Source organism: Setaria viridis, chromosome 8 (genome assembly GCF_005286985.2).
Source record: "Setaria viridis chromosome 8, Setaria_viridis_v4.0, whole genome shotgun sequence".
Classification (NCBI taxonomy): domain Eukaryota; kingdom Viridiplantae; phylum Streptophyta; class Magnoliopsida; order Poales; family Poaceae; genus Setaria; species Setaria viridis.
Genome location: NC_048270.2, coordinates 9,850,580 through 9,874,045, shown reverse-complemented (window position 1 = coordinate 9,874,045; position 23,466 = coordinate 9,850,580). Strand labels below are relative to the sequence as shown.

The window sequence follows — 23,466 nt, the reverse complement described above, 5'->3', positions numbered from 1 at the left end:
CCTGAAAAATTTTCAGAAGGGTCTGGACATCGTCTAAACGTATTTTTAAAATTTTTGCACTCATGAAACACCAAGATGCATCGGCATGAATGCACAGACACAGAACAACATTATTTAATTCAGAAAAACAAACAATTATTTTTCCTATACTAAATTTCCTGTGAAGAAAAATAAATGTTGAGAAAATTTAAAATTATGGGAAAATTATTGTTTATTTACTCTTTTTAATCACATCCTGAAATTTGAAAATTTCAGGGTGTGACAAAACAACAAAGATGATAGAAAATAAATTTAATAGGGCATTGTCAACATGGGAGTGAATCCGCATCTCCTTTGTTCTGCCCAACACAAAAAGTAGATAAAAACGATATGTCATCAACCAAATAGCTGTTCTTCAGAGTTTGTTGAAGTAAACGCCAATCGCAGCAAGGTATTTAGTTCCTCCACGTGCGAAGAAGCCCACGATACTGGTCCCAGTTGGCGCGGTGATGCTGAAACGTGTTCCCTTCTCCTCTGCCCATGGTCCCCAGGTCCGGGCGTTGGTGACAAGCTTGAATGAGGTTAAGCAAATTTCACCCTCGAACATGTTGTATGTTCCTGAAACTTCCTTGACAATCTCAGTGGGGCCGAGATCAAGCTGCATAAACAGAATATAAGAGGTTATCAATATTAACCACGACGTGTGACAGACAAACCCTGTTGTTTAATTGGCAGCCGTTTTAAAAGTGATAACAACATCGCTTGGGCATTAAGGCCATTGTAAACCTCATATACCTTGTGAGCAGTACCACCAGGACCTCCCCATCGACCTGCACTGCGTTTCTGGCCAGTCTGGTCAATGTAAGAAAATTCCATTGAGTCTATGGAATAATTGCTGATAATGGTGATGCTTTCCAGACGCTTCGGTGCCTCCGAGATGTCCTTTACAATCCCTTCGTTTCCTCCCCATAATCCAACCTTTGTAGCAGGGTTCTGCATAAAATTGAAATCCACATATAGTTTATCCATAAAAGTTAGCAAGTACTAGTACATTGGTAAGCAGCGACGGATTTTAATCAAGTCTTCTCACCTTGGAGCATATGCCTTTTGTCTCGATGTTATCCGCAGTTGCTGTTGGGACCACAATAAGGGCGGCGAGGAACAGTGCCACCACAATGGTCTTTTCCGCCATTAGGATTGTTTGCATGGAGCTTTTCTGAGGAATGTTGATGGTTTTGCTTAACGTGTGGCCCGATTATATATAGAGAGAAGAGTAACTGAGGTTTGGGGCCACGAGAGCTTCAGGGGAGGACCTGTGGTGCTAATTACATGCATGCATTGTCTCTCTATTTGTGTGTGTTGAGCTCTATTTTCGACCCAACCAGAGGTATGTGCGGATCGCATGCCAGGCAAGCCTGAGTACGCTAATGTTGTTTGGGTCAGTATCAAAGCTAGTATATTTTTTGTTTTATGTTAAGTATGATCGTAACATAGAATCTTAATATATATTTAGAAGTAGATGTATTTTATATAGCAAGAAAATATGTCGTCTTATGATGGACGTCTACTATGTTCATCTTTTTGTATTTTTTTGGATATTATAGATCTCAGTGCACTTGCTAACATGTAACATGGGTGTGTATTCCTGAAGTTTTGCCCCTCATCGCGTTAGCCCATCAGCGATCGTGCTATGAACCCTAATTACTGCTAGTAGTTTAATAACAGGCACGCATAGCGGTTTGTGAATAGGCTGTAACTAAGTTCTATCCTCTAAGACTTTAATGTGATTTGTTGTAACTAAGTTCTTATCCTCTAAGACATATAGCTTCCACTACTTTACAAAAACATAAACTAGATCATTTTAACTTAGATGTGCATTCTATGGTTGATCTAGTATGAAATTCTCATCCTAAAATAAGTTTTTTGAAACTTAGAGCTAATCCTAGCAAGATACAACACTAAGAAAGTAAAGGCATACAAGTTGCAAGAATGAAATGTGGAAACGTAAGAGGTGGAGATGAGGGGAAAAGCAAACTCTTGACACGAGGATTTATCCCGTGGTATCGGTAGGCACTAAGCCACCACTAGTCCACATTGTTGAAGCACTCACAAAGAGTATTACTTCCCGGTTACCAACGGGACACCCCTTGACTTGCCACAAAGGCTCGGCCACTAAGGCTCACGCCAAGTTCCCCGGCCACCTTGATGACGCCTTCACTACGGAGTTTCTCCACCAAGGAAGGGGTCTCCTCGTCCCCCGCACACGGTCATCGATGCTGCTCCACACCAAGCTAGAGGGTTGAAGACTTGCTGGCGAGCCACTAAGGCTCCAAGGTGCCAGCACACCTTGTACAGTCGTGGTTCACTCCTTGAACCGATCACAAGGCAGGCACACCTCATACTCTCTCTTCTCTAGTCCTATCCTAACACTAATCACTCTTGTAAGCTTGTGCTAAGCCTTTGATTAATCACTTATACATATTTTTTGTTTTATGTGAAGTATGATGTAACATAGATTCTTAATATATATTTAGAAGTAGATATATTTTATATAGCAAGAAAATATGTCGTCTTATGATGGACGTCTACTATGTTCATCTTTTTGTATTTTTTTGGATATTATAGATTTGAGTGCACTTCGCAAAGTAAATATGTTTTGTCCGACGCCTTTAACTCCTGACCGTCGGATCATCCGGTGCTGTAGGTCTTTTTCTTCGTTCTCCAAGAATTGCTCCGACACTACTACAAAATCCACTGTCGGATCATCCGATGCTTTGTGGAACTCAAGTTGATTTCCCATTGTACCAATTGATCCGACGCTCACTCCGATGGTCCATCGGAACATCTAATGATACCATTTTCTCTTTCACTCGTCCAATGCAAGCACCAAACATACCGTCACTTAGATTTTCTCTGTCATTTGGATGCTTGAATATCATAGAATAATCCTAGATACCATGCTTGATCACTTGAATACCATAGCTCGGATACATGAATACCATGATCTGGATATCAAGAATACCGTAGCTTGAATACTTAAATACTATGATTTGGATCTTGCCATAGTTTGGTTTGCACACTTGGGACCTAGAAAACATACAAGGTACATGCTAGATAAAGCATTAGTCCTAATAACTATATTGTCACTCAATCATCAAAATCACAAACTATAGCATAATGGGGCCATGTTCTCTACATTTGTCTCCACAACAGTCCTAAGGTTCGGCTGTATGACCCGCATCCTCCTCCTTTTCTATGTGAAACGGGTCATGGCATTGGGAGCCAGCCCATCATATACCTCCGAGTTGTGGACAGCAGTAGTGCAAAAACCACTTCTATCCATGATCACCGCTGTTGGGAATCAACAAAAAGCTTATCACCCTCGACCGTCGAATGCGGATATCAAGTTCGCAACCTCGCATCTTTAAGCAAGACGCAAGTGCAAGGAGGTTTTGTACCTTCGCAAGCTCCCAAATGGTTTTTGGCTGAGTGCTCGAGGGTTGGTTGCAGGACCGAAACATAGGGGTGTGTCTATGCTTACCCTTGGTACCTCTAATTTAACACCAGGACCGATGTTAGCTCCAATTGTCTGTTTCACAGGAACCAAGTGCGTCAAGAAGTATTCCGAGACTATTTGCAAAGATTAGCGCATCAAGGCAAACAAAAAACGGAACCTCGAGGCTCGAGGTGGCTTCAATCCTCGGCGCGAGCCTCAGCGTTCAAGATCACTAAGATGTGAGAGCCCGCGGAGGGAGCTCCAAGGGTAGGAGAAAGGTGGCGTGAGAAACACGATTGCATGGAAGAGTTCAACTTAAACACGTGTACCCCAATGACCTTAATGTACGGCATATTTTGGGAATGTAGTAGTTGAGCAAGGGTATTTCTAGAATGTAAAGTAGGTGAACTCCTACTATATTGGGGGATCCACCCCGTTGTAAAAGGGAGATCACTTTTTTTTGAATAGAAGGCTTGTTGCTTCTTTTTTATCAAGAGTTCTTTACTGTTTGGTCCTGAATTTGTTTGGGTCCAACAACTGCCTTCTTAGCCTCTGGGTCCGAGAGCGCTCGATACAAGGCGACTGAAGTTGAGCTCGTTACGCTCCATGGGTGCAACACAGAGGGACTGATTTGGAGATTGAAATTGTTGGCAATAATTATGGATGGCGAAAGCTACCAATGCAAAATTGCTAAGGTAATGTAGGGAACTGGTAAGTTGTGTCTCTATCCTTGTGGATATATTTATCCTGGAGGACATGACTGACAAAATGGACGGGCCGTGGCAGAAAGACGAAGCCGGCAGATCCAATCAAGATAAGTCTGCAGGAGGAAGCAGTGCAGGAATCGAAGTGCTAAAAAACGAAGAACAAAATTGACGGTCGGTGCATGCAAGTGCTGTAATGTGCAAAAAAATTGTCTCCAGTGCACTCCAAGAAATATATACCCTACTTTGGCTATGTAGCATGTTATGAATAGCACTTGTATTCAATAATAGCTTAATGGGGACAATATGTATGAGTACGTAAGTAGGGGCGGACCCAGCAACGAGTGAGGACACACGCGGCACATCAATTTCTAGACGTGTAATGCATCTAAGCACTGTAGGCCGTCACTCAGTTTTTTAGCTAGGCCCACCCCTGTACATAAGGAGTACACAAAGAGGACTCTACTAACGTGTACCTAAGGAACTCTACACTCCTAACTCCTAACGTAAACATCCTTTTGGAGGGAGTAGCTGAGGATTTCTTTTGTACCCCATCATCATCCTCATGGATCACATGTTTGACTATGTTATCTAGCTGAGGATCAACTGCTTTGTCCATGATTTTTTCAGCCATCTGTCTCAGAGTAGAGTAAGACGAGATACTGAAAACCTCTACTTGAGTAGCTGGCGTACTATCGATCTGTAACTGTCCCAACTCACCCACGGACTGATCGACCTCCTTCTCTTCTAATTCCCTCCCTTCCTGATCAGCGCACATGCTAGAGGAATTCGTGAGTCATCTTTTAGGAAAAATCTAAGCACAAAATACGCCTGTTCTCATTGAATGATGCACTGAATTAAAACAATATCATGAATTTCAGTATTCATTTATAGTCACCATTTATGCATTATTTAAGTGTATGAGGTCCGATTAACAAGCTTTTCCTGTCCAGTATTAAGCATCACTGGCTTCTGGATCCAATGGCTGCTGGCACAGAGTAAGTTCAATGCTGAGCATGGAAGTCAGCATTCCAGCTTCCTGCTTCCCTTAGTTTATCATACTCAGAAGGTTTCTACAAACTACAAGGGTCAAGCCCTCCTCTGGTTGATCTTCATGGTCCTCTTGGAACATGTGGGCCAATATTTCCTCGGGAACTACAATTAATCGCTGCTTGATCCTGAAACCGATAAAGAAGGGCATAATTAGTTTTAAGCATTTGCACATTAATTACAATTTCATATCAGTAAAAGGTGCATCAGTGTGACGTGCATGACCAATGTACCTAAGTTCCAGATCTGTGAGATCGATGTTTTCTCCAACGCTATTCTTAGTCCGGTTGGAAGATATTGCGTTGCGACAGAACCTCCGACAGAACAAAACTTCACCCAAGCAAATAGGAAATCAGAGAGAATTTTCCGCAGTCGAATACAGTCCCCGTATAGTCTTTGTCTCAGAAATTTCTCTGCAAGGTCGCAAGAGACTATGATCCCTTTTCCTCGGCATGCTGTCTGAACTTTACTTACAGCGGCAACCACCATGTCTTGCAACACAAATTCATCCATCTGTAAATCCAAACATCTTGACCTGTGGACACAATCGCGAAGCATTATTAAGCCGAAAGCAACTCTTGTAAAAATCAACCCCATAAATTTACTAGCAATGTCTGAGAACTTAGTAAGCAAAGAAACTGAAGATGCAAGAAGATTAATAGAAGAAAATGGTAGATCTCATGTAGGACAAGCCTTCTCACCTTTGTAGTGTTGTTTTCTCAGAGGCTCTGCACTTGCAGTGCGTGCTGTAGCTCATGGTTAGGAAAAAGTATAAAGAAGGACACTCCAATAAGAACACCATCTGCGTTTTCTTTCCGTTTCGCTGATAGAAGGCACTCAATGTACCACCCATTTCGGTCAAACAAGCCAAATGGAACCTGATTTTCTATTTGGTCACTGGCTAAAATACTGTTGATTATAATGCAACTGCCTACATATGCATTTTTATCCTTCAACATGCAGGGTGCGTTGCTACTATCAAAAACCTCTTCAAGCAGCATCTTATGGAGAACCTCTTCTCTGTGCAACCCAGTAAGCTTTTCCATGGCTGCATTCCACTCATTGCACTTTCCAGATTTGTCAGCACCAAACATAGGAGTAAATAGGTTCAAATCATTAACCAATACCTTATTTTCTCCATCACTTTGGGTAATTTTTTCAGATGAAAACTTGCAAGCATTCATGTCTTGGGCTACAAAGGACACCCCAACAACCTTTCCTTGAAGATCTCGATTGGTACGTGCATTTACTACCATGATTAGAGGACCTTCACCCTTCTTGGAGCCATGCATGAGTTTTCACCTCAAGTCAAACTTCCTTTTCTTCAATGCCTGTTTAATTAGTTGCTGAAATATTTAGAAGGAAATGAAAATACTGCTAAATTATCAGGTACTAATTGTTTTCCTTGGTGCAGGATAGACTACTTAACAATTGTAGGCACCAAGATCAACAGTAGAATGTATAAATTTCGGTGCTAATAAAACTTTTCTTTTAAAAATAGAATGCAAACAATGTCACCAATTAAGCAGTGACTAAACATCTGGCAGACCAAATAAAACCAATGTAAAGAGCACATACCACGTAAAGCTAAAGATAGCACCTTCTGGACATTTGGTAAAGAAGATTCCTCCACTAGGGTAAGCATATGTCTACTTGTAGCCTCATGAACACTGAAACCTGTCATCTGTGCTGCTTTCAGATTCCATCCAATGATGAATCCATTGCCATCTACAGCCATGATCGGAACTGTTTCTGTTTCCATCAGAAGAACCACTTCAGTTGTTTCTGCCTGAACCACAGAAAAGGCATTAGGCTTGAGATGATTGATCGGGTTATTGAAATGAGGCACTCTTGCTAACTTGTTTTCCTCTTTCAGTGATCCTCTAACTACAAGTTGTAGCGAGTTAATAGCATCCATCTCATAGTCATTCCAGGGCAAGCTCTTCATCCTGACAACCTCGAGAAATGCTTTGAAGGACAACCTAGGTTGCATCCTTCTACAGTCATCCTTATCAGATGGATTGTGCTTTGCACCTCCCCATTTAATTTCAGCAGCTGCATGTGACCTAAACCAGAAAAGAATAATGCTGGAAGTGACCTTAGCCATTGCCATTCCACAAATCATGTCACCTAGGGAAGCCAGCCCTGGATATGCAGCATCCCGGAGGCTATCAAAACTCAAGCTAGTAGAATCCCTATGAACATCTGATAGCCAGGTGGCAATATCACGTATCTGAGTAACAGTTGGAGTTGTATGTAGCTGCCATACCTTGTCACCATATAGAAGAGCAGCACCGTCACATTTAACTAAGTCCATGATATTTGGGCTCCCAGATATGATGCTCAATGGACATGCTTGCCTGAAAATATGCTGGAGAGCATTGATTGCATGCATGGTATACTTTTCTCTTGCATCTTCTTCTCCAATTCAATCTCCTTACTTATGTGGACAGAAAAAACTTGCCCTATGAATTCACACGCATGCCGTAATGGAAAGGGGACATATCTGGGGCTCCCATGGTGACAAACAATAAGACCCCTTAGCTTCTTCCTTTGGTTCTTGTGTGTTTGTTCTCCAGTTGCGACTTCAAAAATTTCTCCATCTTCATTTACCACAACAGCCATTACTAACACTAGTAGAGAATTGAATTTCGATGCGCTCCCTTTTGTCCCGGTTTAAAGTTGGCCCGGGACAAAAGGTTCACCAACCGGGACTAAAGCTCGGTCACTGGTGGGGGGCTCACCAACTGGGACCTTTTATCCCGGTTGCAAAGGCTAGTGGGAAAAAAGACCCTGACAGGCCTTTTATCCCGGTTTGAAACACCAACCGGGATAAAAGACCCTCCTTTTATCCCGGTTGGTAACACCAATCGGGATAAAAGGGTCGAGAGCCTTTTATCCCGGTTTGTAATACCAACCGGGATAAAAGGGGGCACCATTTATCCCGGTTGGTGTTTCAAACCGGGATAAAAGGGTCCCCAACGAAGTGACTGAAATAGGACTAAATCCCTCGAACCCTTTTATCCCGATTTGTAATACCAACCGGGATAAAAGACCCCCTTTTAATACAAAAGGATAGCATCCTCTATATAGTCAGATGTTGTGTGTAGGTGGGATGGCAAGGAAGCTACGCGCGAGGCTGGAGGTTGTGGGTTTGAATCCCACGCAGCGCGCATGCGCATATATCGTGTGAAAAATCGCGTGACTTCTAGAGGTGCCGAGTGTCTCTCCTCAGCCGCCTTGTGAGGCTTTCGAGGTTGTTTTGATTGCACACAACTCTGGCACTTGGAACCTTTGGCAATGGTGAAGTTCAGAATTAAACACATGTTGGATAGCCGATACATTAAATCAAAATTTATATGACACAAACGTGAATGCCAAATACTCGCACCATCACTAACGTTGCCACAAATATGGTTCACTGATTTATTACAGAAATCTGCAAGGGAAAAATGGAACAAGCCTCCGCACTCATAGCCTTTACCAATGAATTGTCCATGTTTAGACATGACTAATTTATTGGACTCTAGCACTACCTTAAACCCATCCTTGTATAGGACCGACCCGCTCACTAGATTCTTATTGATAGTAGGGACATGCTGCACGTTCCTTAGCTGCACGATCTTTCCCGAAGTAAACTTCAGATCTACCGTACCAACACCATGAACAACAGCATGTGACCCATTCCCCATTAGCACGGAGGAACCCTGGGTGACCTGGTAAGAAGAAAACATGGAGATGTCAGCACATACATGAACATTGGCACCCGTATCAAGCCACCAACTAGTAGAATGAAAAACTGAAAGAACAATAGGTAAATTACCGTACCCGTCTCCAGTGTTGCCTATGGTCACCATGTTGACATCCTTGGGCCCATTTGCCTTTTTGCCCTTGTGGTTTGCACGCTCTGGACAATCCTTAGAGAAGTGTCCAAGCTCACCACAAGTAAAGCAACTCATCTCAGCCTTATTTTTCTTCTTCTTGAAGGTAGTAGTCTTGACAACTTTGTTCTTCCCTTTGTTCTTGCCACGTGGGAATTTCTGGACCATGTTGGCACTAGACTGACCTTGGTCTCCTATCTCAACAGTATCCTTCTTCCGAGCTTTCTCCTCAACATCAAGAGACGCTATCAGATTTTCAACTGATATCTCTTGTCTCCTATGTTTCAGAGAAGTGGCAAAGGTACTCCATAAAGAAGGCAACTTTGCGATTATGCAACCAACCACAAACTTATCGGGTAATTGACACTTGAGAAGCTCAAGATCCTTCACAATGCACTGCACCTCATGAGCCTGTTCCACCATAGAACAGTTGTTCACCATCCTGTAGTCATGGAAACTCTCCATGAGGTATAGTTCACTACCTACATCTGCTCCATCATACCTTGCAACCAGAGCATCCCACAGCACCTTCACATCTGTCATGTCTATGTAGACGACCAGATGGTCAGATATGTTGCTGATGATACATCCCACAAAAAGTTTATTGGCATCATCGAACTTTTTGTGCGCTTCAACAGTAAGTTCGCCTTCAGGTTTGCCAAGCCTCGTGTCCCAGATGTTCATAGCATTAAACCATAGGCAAACCTTTGATTTCCATCTCTTAAAGTTCACACCGGTAAATTTTTCCGACCTCAGTGACTCAACAAAACCAGCCATACCAGAATCAACAATAAGGTTTTTGGATTGTTGGAAAATTAGGCAATTGTATGATTAAATTCCGAACTATATTTCTCATGAAAAGAATTAAACCTAGCATGCAAGACTCTAACATACTAGGCAACAGCAAGAACGATATCATGTTCTCATAAAACATGCTGAAATAATAGATCAAATCATACGTACTGAGCAGGTGCAGCCGTGATGGGAAGCGGTGCTGACGGAACGACGACAGTGTTGTCGATGGAGGACAGCAGACGACGCTAAAGACGACGAGCCGCCACAATGCCGGACTGGGACGGAAGACGAGCCGTGGTGAAGACCTTGAGCAGTCGCGCAGAGCGCTTCCCAAAAATCTTATTCGCCCTCTCCCGGTGCAGAATCACAAGAGCAAGAGGTTTCAGAGACCTGCTCTCCCGTTCGCCGGTGCACGCCGACGCTCGGGATGGAGTAGATTACGGTGGCGGCGCAATAGCGAGAAGAGACAAAAACGTAACTCGTACAGACCACCTTAGGGATACCCTAACTTGGGGCCTTCCTGTATAGTAGTCTCTACATCATCTATTCCATGAGGGAGGTGGTCCATATATATAGAGAGGAAAACCCCCAACACCCTCGTCTATTAGCAATATGGGACTAATAGATGGTGTACCCCCTCTTACGCTAATGGGCCTTTGAGATTTATTCAGAATTATCATTTATACGGGCCAAGCCCATATATCTAACAGAAGCTTATGATTGAGTCCCCATGCCACACCGATACAAAGTACCAGATTTCAAGTTCTCTAGTCAAGACAACATGTCTACCATTGAGCACATTAGTCGATTCTTGTGCAATGCGGAGAAGCTGCCTCTGAAGATGCATTAAGAATCAGGCTGTTTCCACTATCCCTGCCAGTTCTTCTTCACGAGAATCTATGAAAGCAAGTTGACAGACTTAACAGCTCTCCGACAAAGGAAGGATGGATCGGTTCCTAACTTTGTTCAAAGGTTCAGGGATGTAAAAAGCCGATAAAATTGTGCTGTCAGCATCGGTTAACATGGTGTTCCTCTTGCCGACGGAGTTCAGAAGTTTGACCAGTGAAGATGACACGAGCGACTTAGAGGAGGTCATGGCTCAATTGGCTCTTTACCCAATCAAGCCAGCTTTGATAAGCCATTAGAAAAAGAACAGTGGCGCCTAAAAGGTCAATATAATATTCCAACGAGAAGAGCTGATGGTACAGGGAGCTGATGTTAATTTCAATCGGCTGCATGTTGTCCAGACGAATTTGGTGGCCAAGTTAGTTATGATGAAGGTTGATACGGCCACATGCACGCCGTATATACATGTAGGTACATGAGACCAAGATAAAATGTTCACTTCAGGTACGACCTCGTTGGCTGCGTGCAGTAACAAAATAGCCGATGGAAGTGGCAGAAGCCGGATGGGGGGCTGATCTCTTAGAATATTCATTGATCTATGGATGTTGGCCGATGATTAAGATATAATACTGGTGATTGAACTGTATCACCAAGACAGCTATTAGCTAATGAAGATATTCATGGAGCTGAGTGCTCAAGCTGAAAGATTAGTACGAATATTGGCTGGCAGTCACCGGTGACCTTTTTTCTTTCATTCCACATATTAGCCGATGGAGCTATTTTATTCAGCTAACAGTATAGCCGATGGCTTGCAATCAAATCGGCTGAGTCATTGTACTTAATTAAAGGCTGATGGGGGTATGTGCTGCCTCTCCCCGACCGGCTCCCCCTCGCGCATCGAGTGATCTGCCAGCACCTGATCCTTGTCGTCGCGCTACCGTGGCACTTCCTCGTTGTGCTCCCACCACACCGCCGGTCACAACTATTCCGCGGCACTACAACGCTACCTCAATGCGCCGTAGTCGTCATCCAGCGCCGGCGCCAGCTCTTCCACATCTAGATCCTGCTCCAACGCTGGTGACCTCGGACGGCCATCGCGCTCGTCGTCGCGGTCACGCTCTGACGCTAGCAACCTCAACCCGCTGCTGATACCCGTGGATGGTCGCTGTGGAGCCGCTAGGGACTCCTCGGCGCGTTCCCAACCTCCGGAGGTGGTGGGGGCGGCTTCCTCCAACCCCGCGCAGTCGTCACCGCCCCGGAAGTTTACCTTTAAGGTCACCGTTCCAGCTGAAGCGTTCGACTCCGACTTCGAGTCCCAAACTGAGACAGACTCGTCTGATGATCGTCGCCATGGACCTCGTGTGCCCTTCCCTCATGGCGATGCTCTGCGTGTCTACTGCCATGCTGACAACACCTACAGGTGCCCCATCTGCCCCACCAGGATTCACTGGTCGAAGATCCTCAATGAGGTCAAGGACCACGTCCTGGGGATGGCAAGGTCCGCAGCCCTAAGGGGCGACAACAAGAAGTGGAGGTGCCACCGTGTTGTGGCCCGAAATGAGGGGTGGATGTGAGAATGAGGTGCGTCATGCCATGTCGTTGTCGTCATAGTCGTCGTTGATTGTCGTCGTGGCAACCTACCGCTCCATGTGTGCTAAGTTCACACGGGAGCTAATTTCAGTTGAAGTAGTAGTGTGCCATTGTAGTGGGATGGCACAACATGCTACTTGTTTGAGATGTGGAACTCGTGTTTAATTGTTTGTTTTCGTAATCTAGTCTTGTCATAATTTGGAGTCAATTTGTTCTTTGTTTAATTGTTTGTTTTTGTTGTTTAATTTGTTCTATATGTTGTTTCCGTGTCTGCACTGCGGCGTGTGTCGTTCAATTACTCCGGCGATGGCATCGTTGTCAGAGACCGAACAACACCGCTATGGTGTGTGCTGCCTATGGGCCTCCACCGCGGCAGCCGGAGTGGTACGAATCGCCAGAGTACCCCGCAAATTAGACGGCTAGGGCTTTGTGGAGATGAAGGGTAGGAATTGTAGGCGATCGAGGGTTTTCTTGCATCCAGCCTCTAGGAATTATACTTCGATTACCTTTAGAAACAATTCCAAGTTACTAATTTTGCATAACTAAAACAATAATCTCATTATTCCTAGGAAAAACTAGAACAAGGAATACCAAAAACCTTTGCAACATCAACAAAAAATCACTAATGCTGGATCGGACCTCATCAACCAAAATCAACAAAAAAGCAACCAGTACTCAACCTCATCAAGCACGCTGCAGAAGCACATTGCATTCGGCAGGAATCCTACGTTCCTCACTACAAAATAGTTCTACCCATCGCCCCACGCCGCAGAGGCCGCGTGCGCACCGATGATTGTTGCCGCGCGCCAACGCTGGTGCCAGCGTGGCCCATCGGCCCCTGGCCCACGTCACTCGCCAAACCACCTCTATGGCCTACGCACGGCGGTGCACATACCCCAAGTTCCTCAGCATCGGCGGTGTTGTTGTTGGTCCGCCGCCGCCGCCCCCGATTCTTCCTCGCCCTCAACCTATCTTATGTACCACATCGTAGTGTTGTCGTCACCATTGCCGCTATTGGCCCTGTAGAGGAACAGGGCGGCCACATAGGCCACCACATTGTCCCCGCTAGCGGCAGCGCAGGCGAGCTCATCGAGGCATGGCCGGGGTCTGTGGTTTTCCCTAAATACGACTTCCATCTCGATGAGGAACTAGGCCACTAGGTTGCTAGCTTGTGTCAGGCGAGCAAGGAGCGAGTCGTAGCCATTGACATTGTTCCACTGCATCTCAACGGCAAAACGCTCTAGTGCCACGCGCCGGTTGATGGCGCAGTCACCGCACATGCGGCGCATGGCCGAGCAGGTCGCCTGTAGGCTGCGGAGGATGACCATGGGCCACTCCAAGTTTGCAGTGAGGTGGCCTGCAATCTCAATGGCCACCTCCGTAGGGAGCTCCACCTGCGATGACGGGTGCTGCCTCGCCGCCATGAATATTGGTGATGTCGATGTTGTGCGATGTGAAGTCCGAGGAGGGGCACCTAAGGGCTCGCGCGGCAGTGTGGATGGAGCTACGGCGCATGGATGGCAGCGAGCCGGAGCACTGGAGAGGCAGAGTGGCATGACGTATGATGATCGAAGGGGCGTGGTGGAGAGTGTCGAACGGGAGCTACAGTAGGAATTTTTTAAAACCCCTGTTTTGGGAAAAGGCAAGGACGACAAGAGGAGGAGTTCTTGAAATCCCCTCTGTGAACTATATTGGCAATTGGCGACAATGACGACGAGGAGGATTTCTTGAAAAATCCCTCTTGGAACTGCCGCCAACTGCCGGCCTCTCCACTCACAGTTAAGGCAGCACCGTGTCTCGATGAGCATGCGTGGGAATAGGAACTGTTGCGCCCGTGTGAGTATTTTGCTCAAAAAGAATGCGAGCGTGTAGTTAGTCAAGAACCTTGAGTAGCTTAGTAGTTGATAGCATCCGCCACACCGCCTTTGGCCCGTGTTCGAACCCGTGCAGCAGCAAAATTTTTGCTCCCTTTTTAGGGTTCATTTGGTAGACCTATTATTCAATGTGGGCCTTTTTCTCTTCCTGGGCCGGATCGAGTGGATCCTGGTGGCTCACCAAAACATAGACCGGCTCCACAGCAATTTCATCTTGAGCCTGGCTTTGAAACAGGCCGAGGCCTTATTATCTGCTGGCTCCACCATTACATGTGGCCACGATATGGACACGTTGGACCGGGCAAGCAGGCCCCATATCTACACCTGGCTACCACGGCAACCTGCTGGACCCACTACGCGTACACGTGGACTACCTGGACCCACCCAACGGGACCCGCATGTACATGTAGTAGCCACGTCGGCCTACTGGCCCACACTCGCACACTTGGATGCCCGGTCCCATTTCTCCAGTGGACCTCGCATTGACATATTTGACCCACGACCCTGACACGTTGACCGTTGGGTCTTAGTCACCACACATGGCTACCATGTCGGCCTGCTGGGCCCGCACTCGTATGCATGTATGGTCGGGTTCCACCTCTATAGTAGGCCCCGCGTTGACATATTTGACCCACGGCCCTAACACGTGGATGGAAGGGTCCTGGTCACTACACGTGGCAGCAACATAGACATGTTTAACCTGTCAATAGGGACCCACAGTTACACGTGTTAGCCACGACGGCCTGCTAGGTCTGCACTCATACACATGGATGGCCGAGTCCCACCTCTACCACGGCCTGCTAGGCCCGCACTCATACACATGGATGGCCGAGTCCCACCTCTACCACGGCCCTGACACATGGACCAGCGGGTCTTGGTCGCTACACGTGGCAGCCACGAAGACACGCTAGACCCTCTATCATCACATGTGGACCTATGGATCCCACCACCATATGTGGCCCACCGGTTCAATGACGAGTTGCTGGAATCACAAATATGAGATGCTAGTGGCACACCATTCTATGACAATATGAGATGTTGTTCTATGATGCACGTTTTTTTTTTCATCATAATTCCATAGCGGCCGAGAGCTCCCGTCGATGACCTATGACAAACCTGAGATTTTCATTATAGATGTGGCCAGTTCAATGATGAAGTTTTAGAACATCACGCGCAAAATGTCATGGAAGCTACTATTTCTAGTAGTGGGATGAGTTTCCCTAACACGTGGATGGAAGGGTCCTGGTCACTACACGTGGCAGCCACATAGACATGTTTAACCAGTCAATAGGGACCCACAGTTACACGTGTTAGCCACGACGACCTGCTAGGCCCGCACTCAAACACATGGATGGCCGAGTCCCACCTCTACCATGGCCCTGACACATGGACTAGCGGGTCTTGGTCGCTACACGTGGCAGCCACGAAGACACGCTAGACTCTCTATCATCACATGTGGACCTATGGGTCCTACCACCATATGTGGCCCACCGGTTCAATGACAAGTTGCTAGCATCACAAATATGAGATGCTAGTGGCGCACCGTTCTATGACGATATGAGATGTTGTTCTATGATGCACATTTTTTTTAATCATAATTCCATAGCGGCCGAGGGCTCCCATCGATGACCTATGACGAACCTGAGATTTTCATTATAGATGTGGCCAGTTCAATGATGAAGTTTTAGAACGTCACGCGCAAAATGTCATGGAAGCTACTATTTCTAGTAGTGCGATGAGCTTCCCCTAAATCTGTGCATTTAGTGTTTGAATCACCAACCAAATGTATGCACATTGTTTTTGACAACAAAGGGAAGCTAACCCTATAGATTGTGCTCATGATACAAAAGATACCATATGAAAGAGCATGTATCATGAAAGAAACAAGTGTAGCTTTCTTACACAATTATCAAGCCATGTAGGTTGCTTATGGATTAGAGTGAGATACACAAGCAACCTACCATATGAAAACACAACTAGCATTGCAACAAATATCACATGAGAACAAGATGCAATCCTAGACATCGCAATGGTGCTACATGATGCTTGAGTAGAGTTCTAGCTACCATTACCTTTGTATCGGGAACTTGGGTAACATATGTCTAATCTAGTGAGCTTGGATTCTTTGCTTGAGCCTTCTCTTCTTCTTGTGAGCCAAGCCTCCAAGTCCCCTATAGCTGATCATTGGCCTTCAAGTATTCTTTGGAACCCAAACCATTTGAGGCCCTTTCATGTTGGTGATGACTTCCTTTGGCACCCAAATAGGTTGGTTCAAACCCCATTCCTTCCTCCCAACCTTTTGAGCAACTACCTTGCCATTGGTCTTCTTCTTGATGACATAGGAGTTGCTCTTGCTCTTGTTCTTGTGGTTGGGCTTAGTGTAGATAAGGGAGCTTTTGACGGTGAAGTTCATCTTCTTCTCATCTTTGCTCATCTTCTTGACTTGAGGGCATTGATAGGACTTGTGGCCGTGTTGATGATAGTGCAGTAGTAGGTTTTGCAACTGAACTACCATCACTTCATGGGAGTAACCCATTAATTCTTAGAGAGATTTTACGGTCCTTGAAAATTTAAAGAGCCGTTTATCGGTCCAGATTAGATGGTTAAAACTAGGAAGAACCTGTTACAAGAAACAAAAATTGTGGCCTGCTACCTAATATTTGTGGTCTAGGAACAATTTCTAAAAGTAAAGCAAAGGGTATATTGGTATTTTCACTCAACAGCCCATATTCGTCGGCCCATACATTCGATCATCGGCCTTTACATTCGATCGACCACTGGTGGAAAAGTGAGCATTAGTCCTTGTTGGAGACAGTCATATCTCCCGAATATCCAACCCGGACTAATCTTTCAGGACTAAAGGTCCCCCTCTTTAGTCTCGGGTCACTCACCCGGGACTAAAGGGGCCGCCTTACAGGCGCGTGCACGTGGCCCCTTTAGTCATGGTTGGCATTACAAACCGGGACTAAAGACCTTTTTCTTTTTACCCTAAATTCTTTTCCATATTAATGCTAATTGTTGCTTCACTTACATATATACACCTATGCATATACATCCTTAGCGTACACTACTTACCCATATATGCTCGTATTGTATGCATGTCGTATCTATATTTCATGATAGTATATGCATAATATTAATTTTAACTACTATATATACAATTCTTAGTATATTATACACATCAAACTAGTATTAATACAATTACTATATATACAATAATTTGTCCTTGTAATTCTTATGATCTTCCCGTCGTGGTGTTGCTCAGTTCGGCTACTGAATGTCCATCGTCACAAAATTCTCCTTTGGGATTTATCAGCTCATCCACTAGAAATCCTATGAGTTCTTCTTGGATTGCCAAAAGCCTTTCCTTCTCCAAGAGTTCTTCGTGAATGTGCCACGTCTGTAATTTGGAAATATGTGAATGTTACACCAACAATTAAATAAAAGGAGCTAGAAAATGATTAATAATTAATAGGTTTATTTTCCGTACAGTTATATGGTCTGATAGCACCTTGTCCCTCACGAAATGGTGTATGTGCTCACAGACATAGTATCCACATAAATTATTCCCTTGTTCCTGTCTCAAGCACTTTAGAGGGAAAAAAAATAAGTTATGAAATATTCGTGTTATAGAATATACAAAATGTGCAAACATCATGCATACCGGAAAAGTTGTACTGAATGTAAGTTTGTCTTTGAAATCACCACGATGATAATTCCAGAATCATTTCCATGCGCTGCGAATTAAAATAATGAATATGATATAATGTTAGGTGAAAATTTAGGAAACAAACTTTTGCATAGAGATAAAGGTCCATAATTATTACAAGGTAAGCATATCTTGAATGTCTTGGTACTCGACGTTTGGTTTCCTCATGGAATCAAACACAATAGCGTTGCTTTGATCAATCATAATTATAAGGTGAATCCAGTGGTAACTGTGTACATAAATGTTCATATTAGAACTAACTAACATTAATTAGGTAAGAAAAGGAAAACAAAAATACACGGTACCCACACTTACTTAAAGTTGTAAGGTAGTAGTATGTATTACTTGTAATTCCATTGCTCCAAGAATTTGTATATTGCGTCCATTGTAGACTTTGTTTGATCCCGTATCTGCTTTTGGTTAACAAGCGTTGGGTTCATGAAGCCAATGTTGAAGTAGGATTCTCGGTGGTGCCTCTGAATTTGCATCCTACATAAAATGAAAGACAAAGTTAGTGGAACGACACACACATACACAATAATAAGCTAAGACAAAATTAACATCTAATAAACACACACTTACAGAACCCAGATGCTGATAAGAGAAACATTAAGGGCATCTTTATGGTACACTTCATAAATATCCTTGAATTCCAACCACAGCAGTTTTTCACCTTCACCGAAAAAAATCAATCGATTTAACAAGAAGAGCCAACATGCCCATGTCATTCGCTGACTGCTCCATGTACCACTGATGGAATTCATAAATCTTAGTTGTGAGCTTCCGTACACATTCAGGCCTGACTAGAGGCTTGCCTAACCCAAAGGGCCATTTAGGTACAATCTTTTCTGGAGGTGGCGGTTTGTATTGCCCTAGAACTTCAACAAGCAAGAGCCTTGTCTCTGCCATAAACTTAACGACCTTGATTTGTTGTTCTAAAGACAAAGCTGCTATTTGTTGAGCTCTTGATCTGCTTGCTAATCTTGCTGCTCGAACTAGGGGACAATACGACTGGACGACGACTCTCCTCGTTTCTTCTTCTGCCAGGACTTAACTAACGAATGATCGTACTTCGATAGTAATGTCTTCTTGACTTCTTTTTTCATGCCAATAAAAAACTTTAATTTGGCTAGATCTTACGCTCCATCTCCTTTGCTTTTCTTTCTGCAGTGATTTTTTCAAACCACTCCCTTACATGTGCTTTCAATGCCTCCTCCAATTCCTCAGGAGCCATATTGCCTACTAGTTTCTTAATAGGTTCAGACTTCTTTGTTTTTCTTCCTCGGATCTTTCGCCTTTGGCTGCCTTGGCTTGGAAGGCGGTGGTCGCGACTTCTTGAGAGGTGCTTCCTTCCTCGCACAAGACTTTAGTCCTAGTGCTGCAGACTGTGATTGAGGAGGGCTATTTTTGTCATCGTCACTCCCGCCTGCAGGATTCGATGGTGCTGGAGATGGTGATCGAGCAGGATGCGATGGTCCCAGTGGTGACAACGGTCTTGGAGGTGGATGCATTGGAGATGATGGTGTTGAGTTCTGAGGAAATGGTGACTGCGGAGGATCTATGGTAAGAAATGATACCTCTTGGTCGAGGATGATGATGTAACATTTGCGCCATAGAATGATACCGTGAAGTGCATCTCCTAGTGTCCTTTCCTTGTCACCTCCTGGGAGGTCGAGCTCTAGGCCTTCATATTTACTATGGCAAATCTTCTCCACCCTAATGCTGGAGAAGCCAGGTGGAATCATCATGCCATGGCTTGTCTGTCCTAGTAGGATTGGTAAAACACTTTCGTACCCCACCTGTACATATAGGAAAAATAAAGAAGTTATTAAACTCCCAAGGAGTGGATCAATTGAGATAATTGTATAAATTATATATATGTATACCTTAATCGTGAGGTTGCCAAATGGTCTGTATAGCTCACATGAGGTGCGCTGAGTGATGTCATCCATAGGGTACCGTTGGTTGTCCTGCGCAACCACGAGTAAGCTTGGCATGTTCTCATCGGGGGCCTTTGTGGAAGCACAGCTGCTTCGGCATTGAGAAAGGCTGACGATGACGTTGGGATCCTGTAGTGCTCCAGATTGGGCCATCTCAGTAACTACCAGGGCCACTCACCGATTAATTTTTTCCAGCATTCTTACATCTTCTTCATCCACTTTAGCTTCTAACATGTGCCGCCACCTCTCCTCTTGTTGTTCCTTTCTTCTCTTCTGGCTTCTGTACCTGTCAATGTCCCTACGGAAAACAAACTTCCACGGAACCACCCCGAAGCCTCGGCAACATCAAGGGTGTTTAGGATTCTGGAGCGCAAAAGTCAGCTCATCGTTCTATCTATCAGGCTTGAACTTTCCCGCTTTAGAATCTTTCATGTTTTTGGTAAGCCTGAGGGCCTTCTCACGTATTGTTTTGTTGAAAATAAGTGTCCCATCGTTAGGGCTAAGGGTGCCTCCGTAAGCATAATACCAATTCTTTGATCGATCGAGCCAGTCAATAGTCACTGGTATGATACCTCGATCGGTTAAGTCTTGTTCCATCTTTCTCCATTTGAGAATTGCACTCTTGTAACCACCTTCCCCTAGACGATGATGGTACTCCTTCTAGGCATTGCATGAGTTGGCATGAACCTTGTACGCACTACCTTCACTCCTCTTGTATTCCAGAAATGTGTTCTAGTGATCTCATAACTTTGGCCAGTCATTCAAATCGTGAGTTCGGCCCTTCTTGATATAGTTGGCATCCAGATTCTTCTTGAAGGTCTGAAATTGGGTTGACATCTTCTTGAGTGTCCAGTCTTTCACACCTTTTTCATCAACGCCGTCAGGAAGTGTGAAGTGTTTCATGACATCTGCCCACAACATATCTTTCTATGTCTGTGGGAGCATGTATGGATCATCTTTTTTACCCTTCCATTCTCAATGCTGATGGGCACGTTGTCCTTTACAATAGGCCGCATTGACTCACGAACTTTCTACAAACTTTTTTGGGAGCAATTGGCTAGCCCTCTTCTGTCACTTCGGTGATGTGAAGCCTTCCCTCCATTATATTTGTACGACCTTGCGGCTTCTTTTGTTTCATTGATCTAGAGGGATAAAAGTTCAAGATTCGTTAATTAGTACATAGTAATAATGCATATGAAGTTATAGATGGGGTAAAACAATGAAAATGATATATACCTCACCGGAACCTTCCATCGTGGTAATGTCTTGTTCTGCATTATCATCAACGCTGTGCTCGAGCTCATCATTGTCATCACCGCACATGTTGAGGAACATGTTTGCCTGGCTACCCTCATCCTCGGTGTAGGTTCTTGGAACATTTGAGCCACTACCGCCAGCAATAATCTGATCCATTATATACCTTTCATCCTCTTCATCTCCCATCTCAAGAAATAATGACATTAGTTATACACACATGTAATCATAGATACATTAATTAAAGATTGTATTAAGTAGTACAATTAATGTATAAACATGAAATCATAGAACAACCATGAAATAAAAGAAACTGATTGAAATATACACATGAAACCATATATTAAATTATAAATATATATACATGGAATCATATATACAATAAAACTTGTACAATTTAGTACATAAAACTTAAATGAAATTAAATATTAAAAAATCCATACAATTATAAATATATACTAAATTATACTAATGTATACTAAATTGTACAAATTTATATTAAATTCTACTAATTTTCTAAGTATTATACTGATTTATACTAATTTATTAATTTATACTAAATTATACTAATTTATACTAATGTATACTAAATTATACTAAAATTCTAAGCATTTCTAATGAATTATACTAATTTGTTAAGCATTTATAATAAAATATACTAGATTATACTAATTTATACTAATTTCCTAGTAAAAATGAGAGGGCCGGGGCGCGGAGGGATGGCGGCGGACGGCACGCGGGAGGCGGTGGCAGGTGGGGCACCGGTCGACGATGTGGTGGTGGGGAATGAGATGGCGCTGGGGATCACGATGCGATAGATCTTGGAGATGACGGGGGATGAGGCTGCCGGCGACGACACGGCGGGGGCTGGCGAGGGGAGTCAAGGGGTGTTCGGTTGCCGCGGGGATGGCGTCGGCGCATCAATGGTCACGTCTGGAGGAGCTGCCGGCCGGCAGCGCGATGGTCGGGGGATGACAACGACGCGCGGTGAGGCGGCGATGATGCCGGCCGGCCGGGCTAGGGCAGTGGAACGGTCGGGGAGGAGGATGGAGAGGCGCGGGAAGTGCTGGTGGTGGAATGCCAAGTCGGCGCTGAACATCAACGGGGAGGCGCGGCAGCGGTGGCCGAGGAGGAGAATGGGCGACATGACAACGATGGCGTGGAGGAGATAAGGCGGTAGATTGGGGTTTGTCTGGCGGAGGAAAAAGAAAGGGGCGACACGATATTTATAAGACGGGCCTTTAGTCATGGGTGATGTTTATAACTGGGACTAAAGGACCTTTAGTCTCGGTTGGTATTACCACCCAGGACTAAAGGGTGGGTCTTTAGGCCGGGGTCGTTTTACCACGTGGGACTAAAGAGGTTCCACACGCAGGAGATGAAATTGGACCCCTTTAGTCCTAGGTCGTATTATAAACTGGGTCTAAATGGTATTCTCCCTTTTCACTTCCTGCGCTATACCAACATTCGATTAAATTGATTTGGTTTTTTTCATATGTTCTAAATCAATTTTGTACTTCTATTATCCAAGAAAAATCATATATTCAATATTTTGAACATGCAAAAATATATTAAATTATCAAATAAATATTTTTACACTTTATTGATAAAAAACTCTTATCATAAATAATTTGATCATGAAAAAATGTATCCAATTATTTAAACCTCATAATAATTTTGAACTTGTTCTTGATGTAAGTCCCCTTTGCACTTCCCGCACAACCTCATAATAATTTGATCGAATAATAATATGATGAGCCAAAAACTCACATAAAGGATGATGATATCTAGTGCATTACATAAATGAGTTTTTTGCATCACTAAAATTAATAGAAAGGTTCTGATATATGACCATAGAGCATTACATAAAGGTTGACCATATATAATGCGTTACAATATAACGTTAAAAAACTTCGTCTTGACCAAAGTTCCTCGGTCATGATCGTGGCATAAGTACGAAGCTTCTTCTTTGGCTAGCATGATGCTTGGGTCAACTTCGACAGCGAATGGAGACATGCCATCAAACTGATTATAATCATCTAACTGGTCTGTTTTTGTAACACCTCATGTTAATGACAGCCTAAGGGTGTCAATAAGGAGTTAATGACGAGCTTTGGAGCAAAAGGAAGGTAATTTGACTCAAAGTTAAATTCGAGCCGAATTTGGCTGAAAGTGCAATTTGGAGTTTCAAATTTGGATAAATTTGGCAAAGATATGAAGTTGAGGCTTGAGGGTGTTTAGAACTCAAAGGAGTGCAATTGGAGACTAATTCTAGTCTTAAACCCCTCAAGAATGTAACTGAAAAAGAAATCAACCAAGTTACTATTCCCCGTCCGAAAATACGCAAT

The 23,466-nt window shown here is 44.1% G+C and overlaps 1 protein-coding gene and 1 pseudogene across 1 annotated transcript; both read right to left on the bottom strand.

The window, feature by feature from the left end:
- Positions 1-367: 367 nt before the first annotated feature.
- LOC117834716 (protein GOS9) lies at positions 368-1,218 on the bottom strand. Its single transcript, XM_034714243.2, has 3 exons — positions 1,070-1,218; positions 775-972; positions 368-637 (listed from the first exon to the last, which is right to left on the bottom strand). Exons 1-3 carry the CDS (start codon positions 1,184-1,186, stop codon positions 395-397), a joined length of 558 nt encoding a protein of 185 aa, XP_034570134.1. The 5' UTR covers positions 1,187-1,218; the 3' UTR covers positions 368-394.
- A 4,009-nt stretch (positions 1,219-5,227) lies between these two features.
- LOC117834282 (phytochrome a-like) lies at positions 5,228-9,794 on the bottom strand (annotated as a pseudogene).
- Between the last annotated feature and the right edge of the window lie 13,672 nt (positions 9,795-23,466).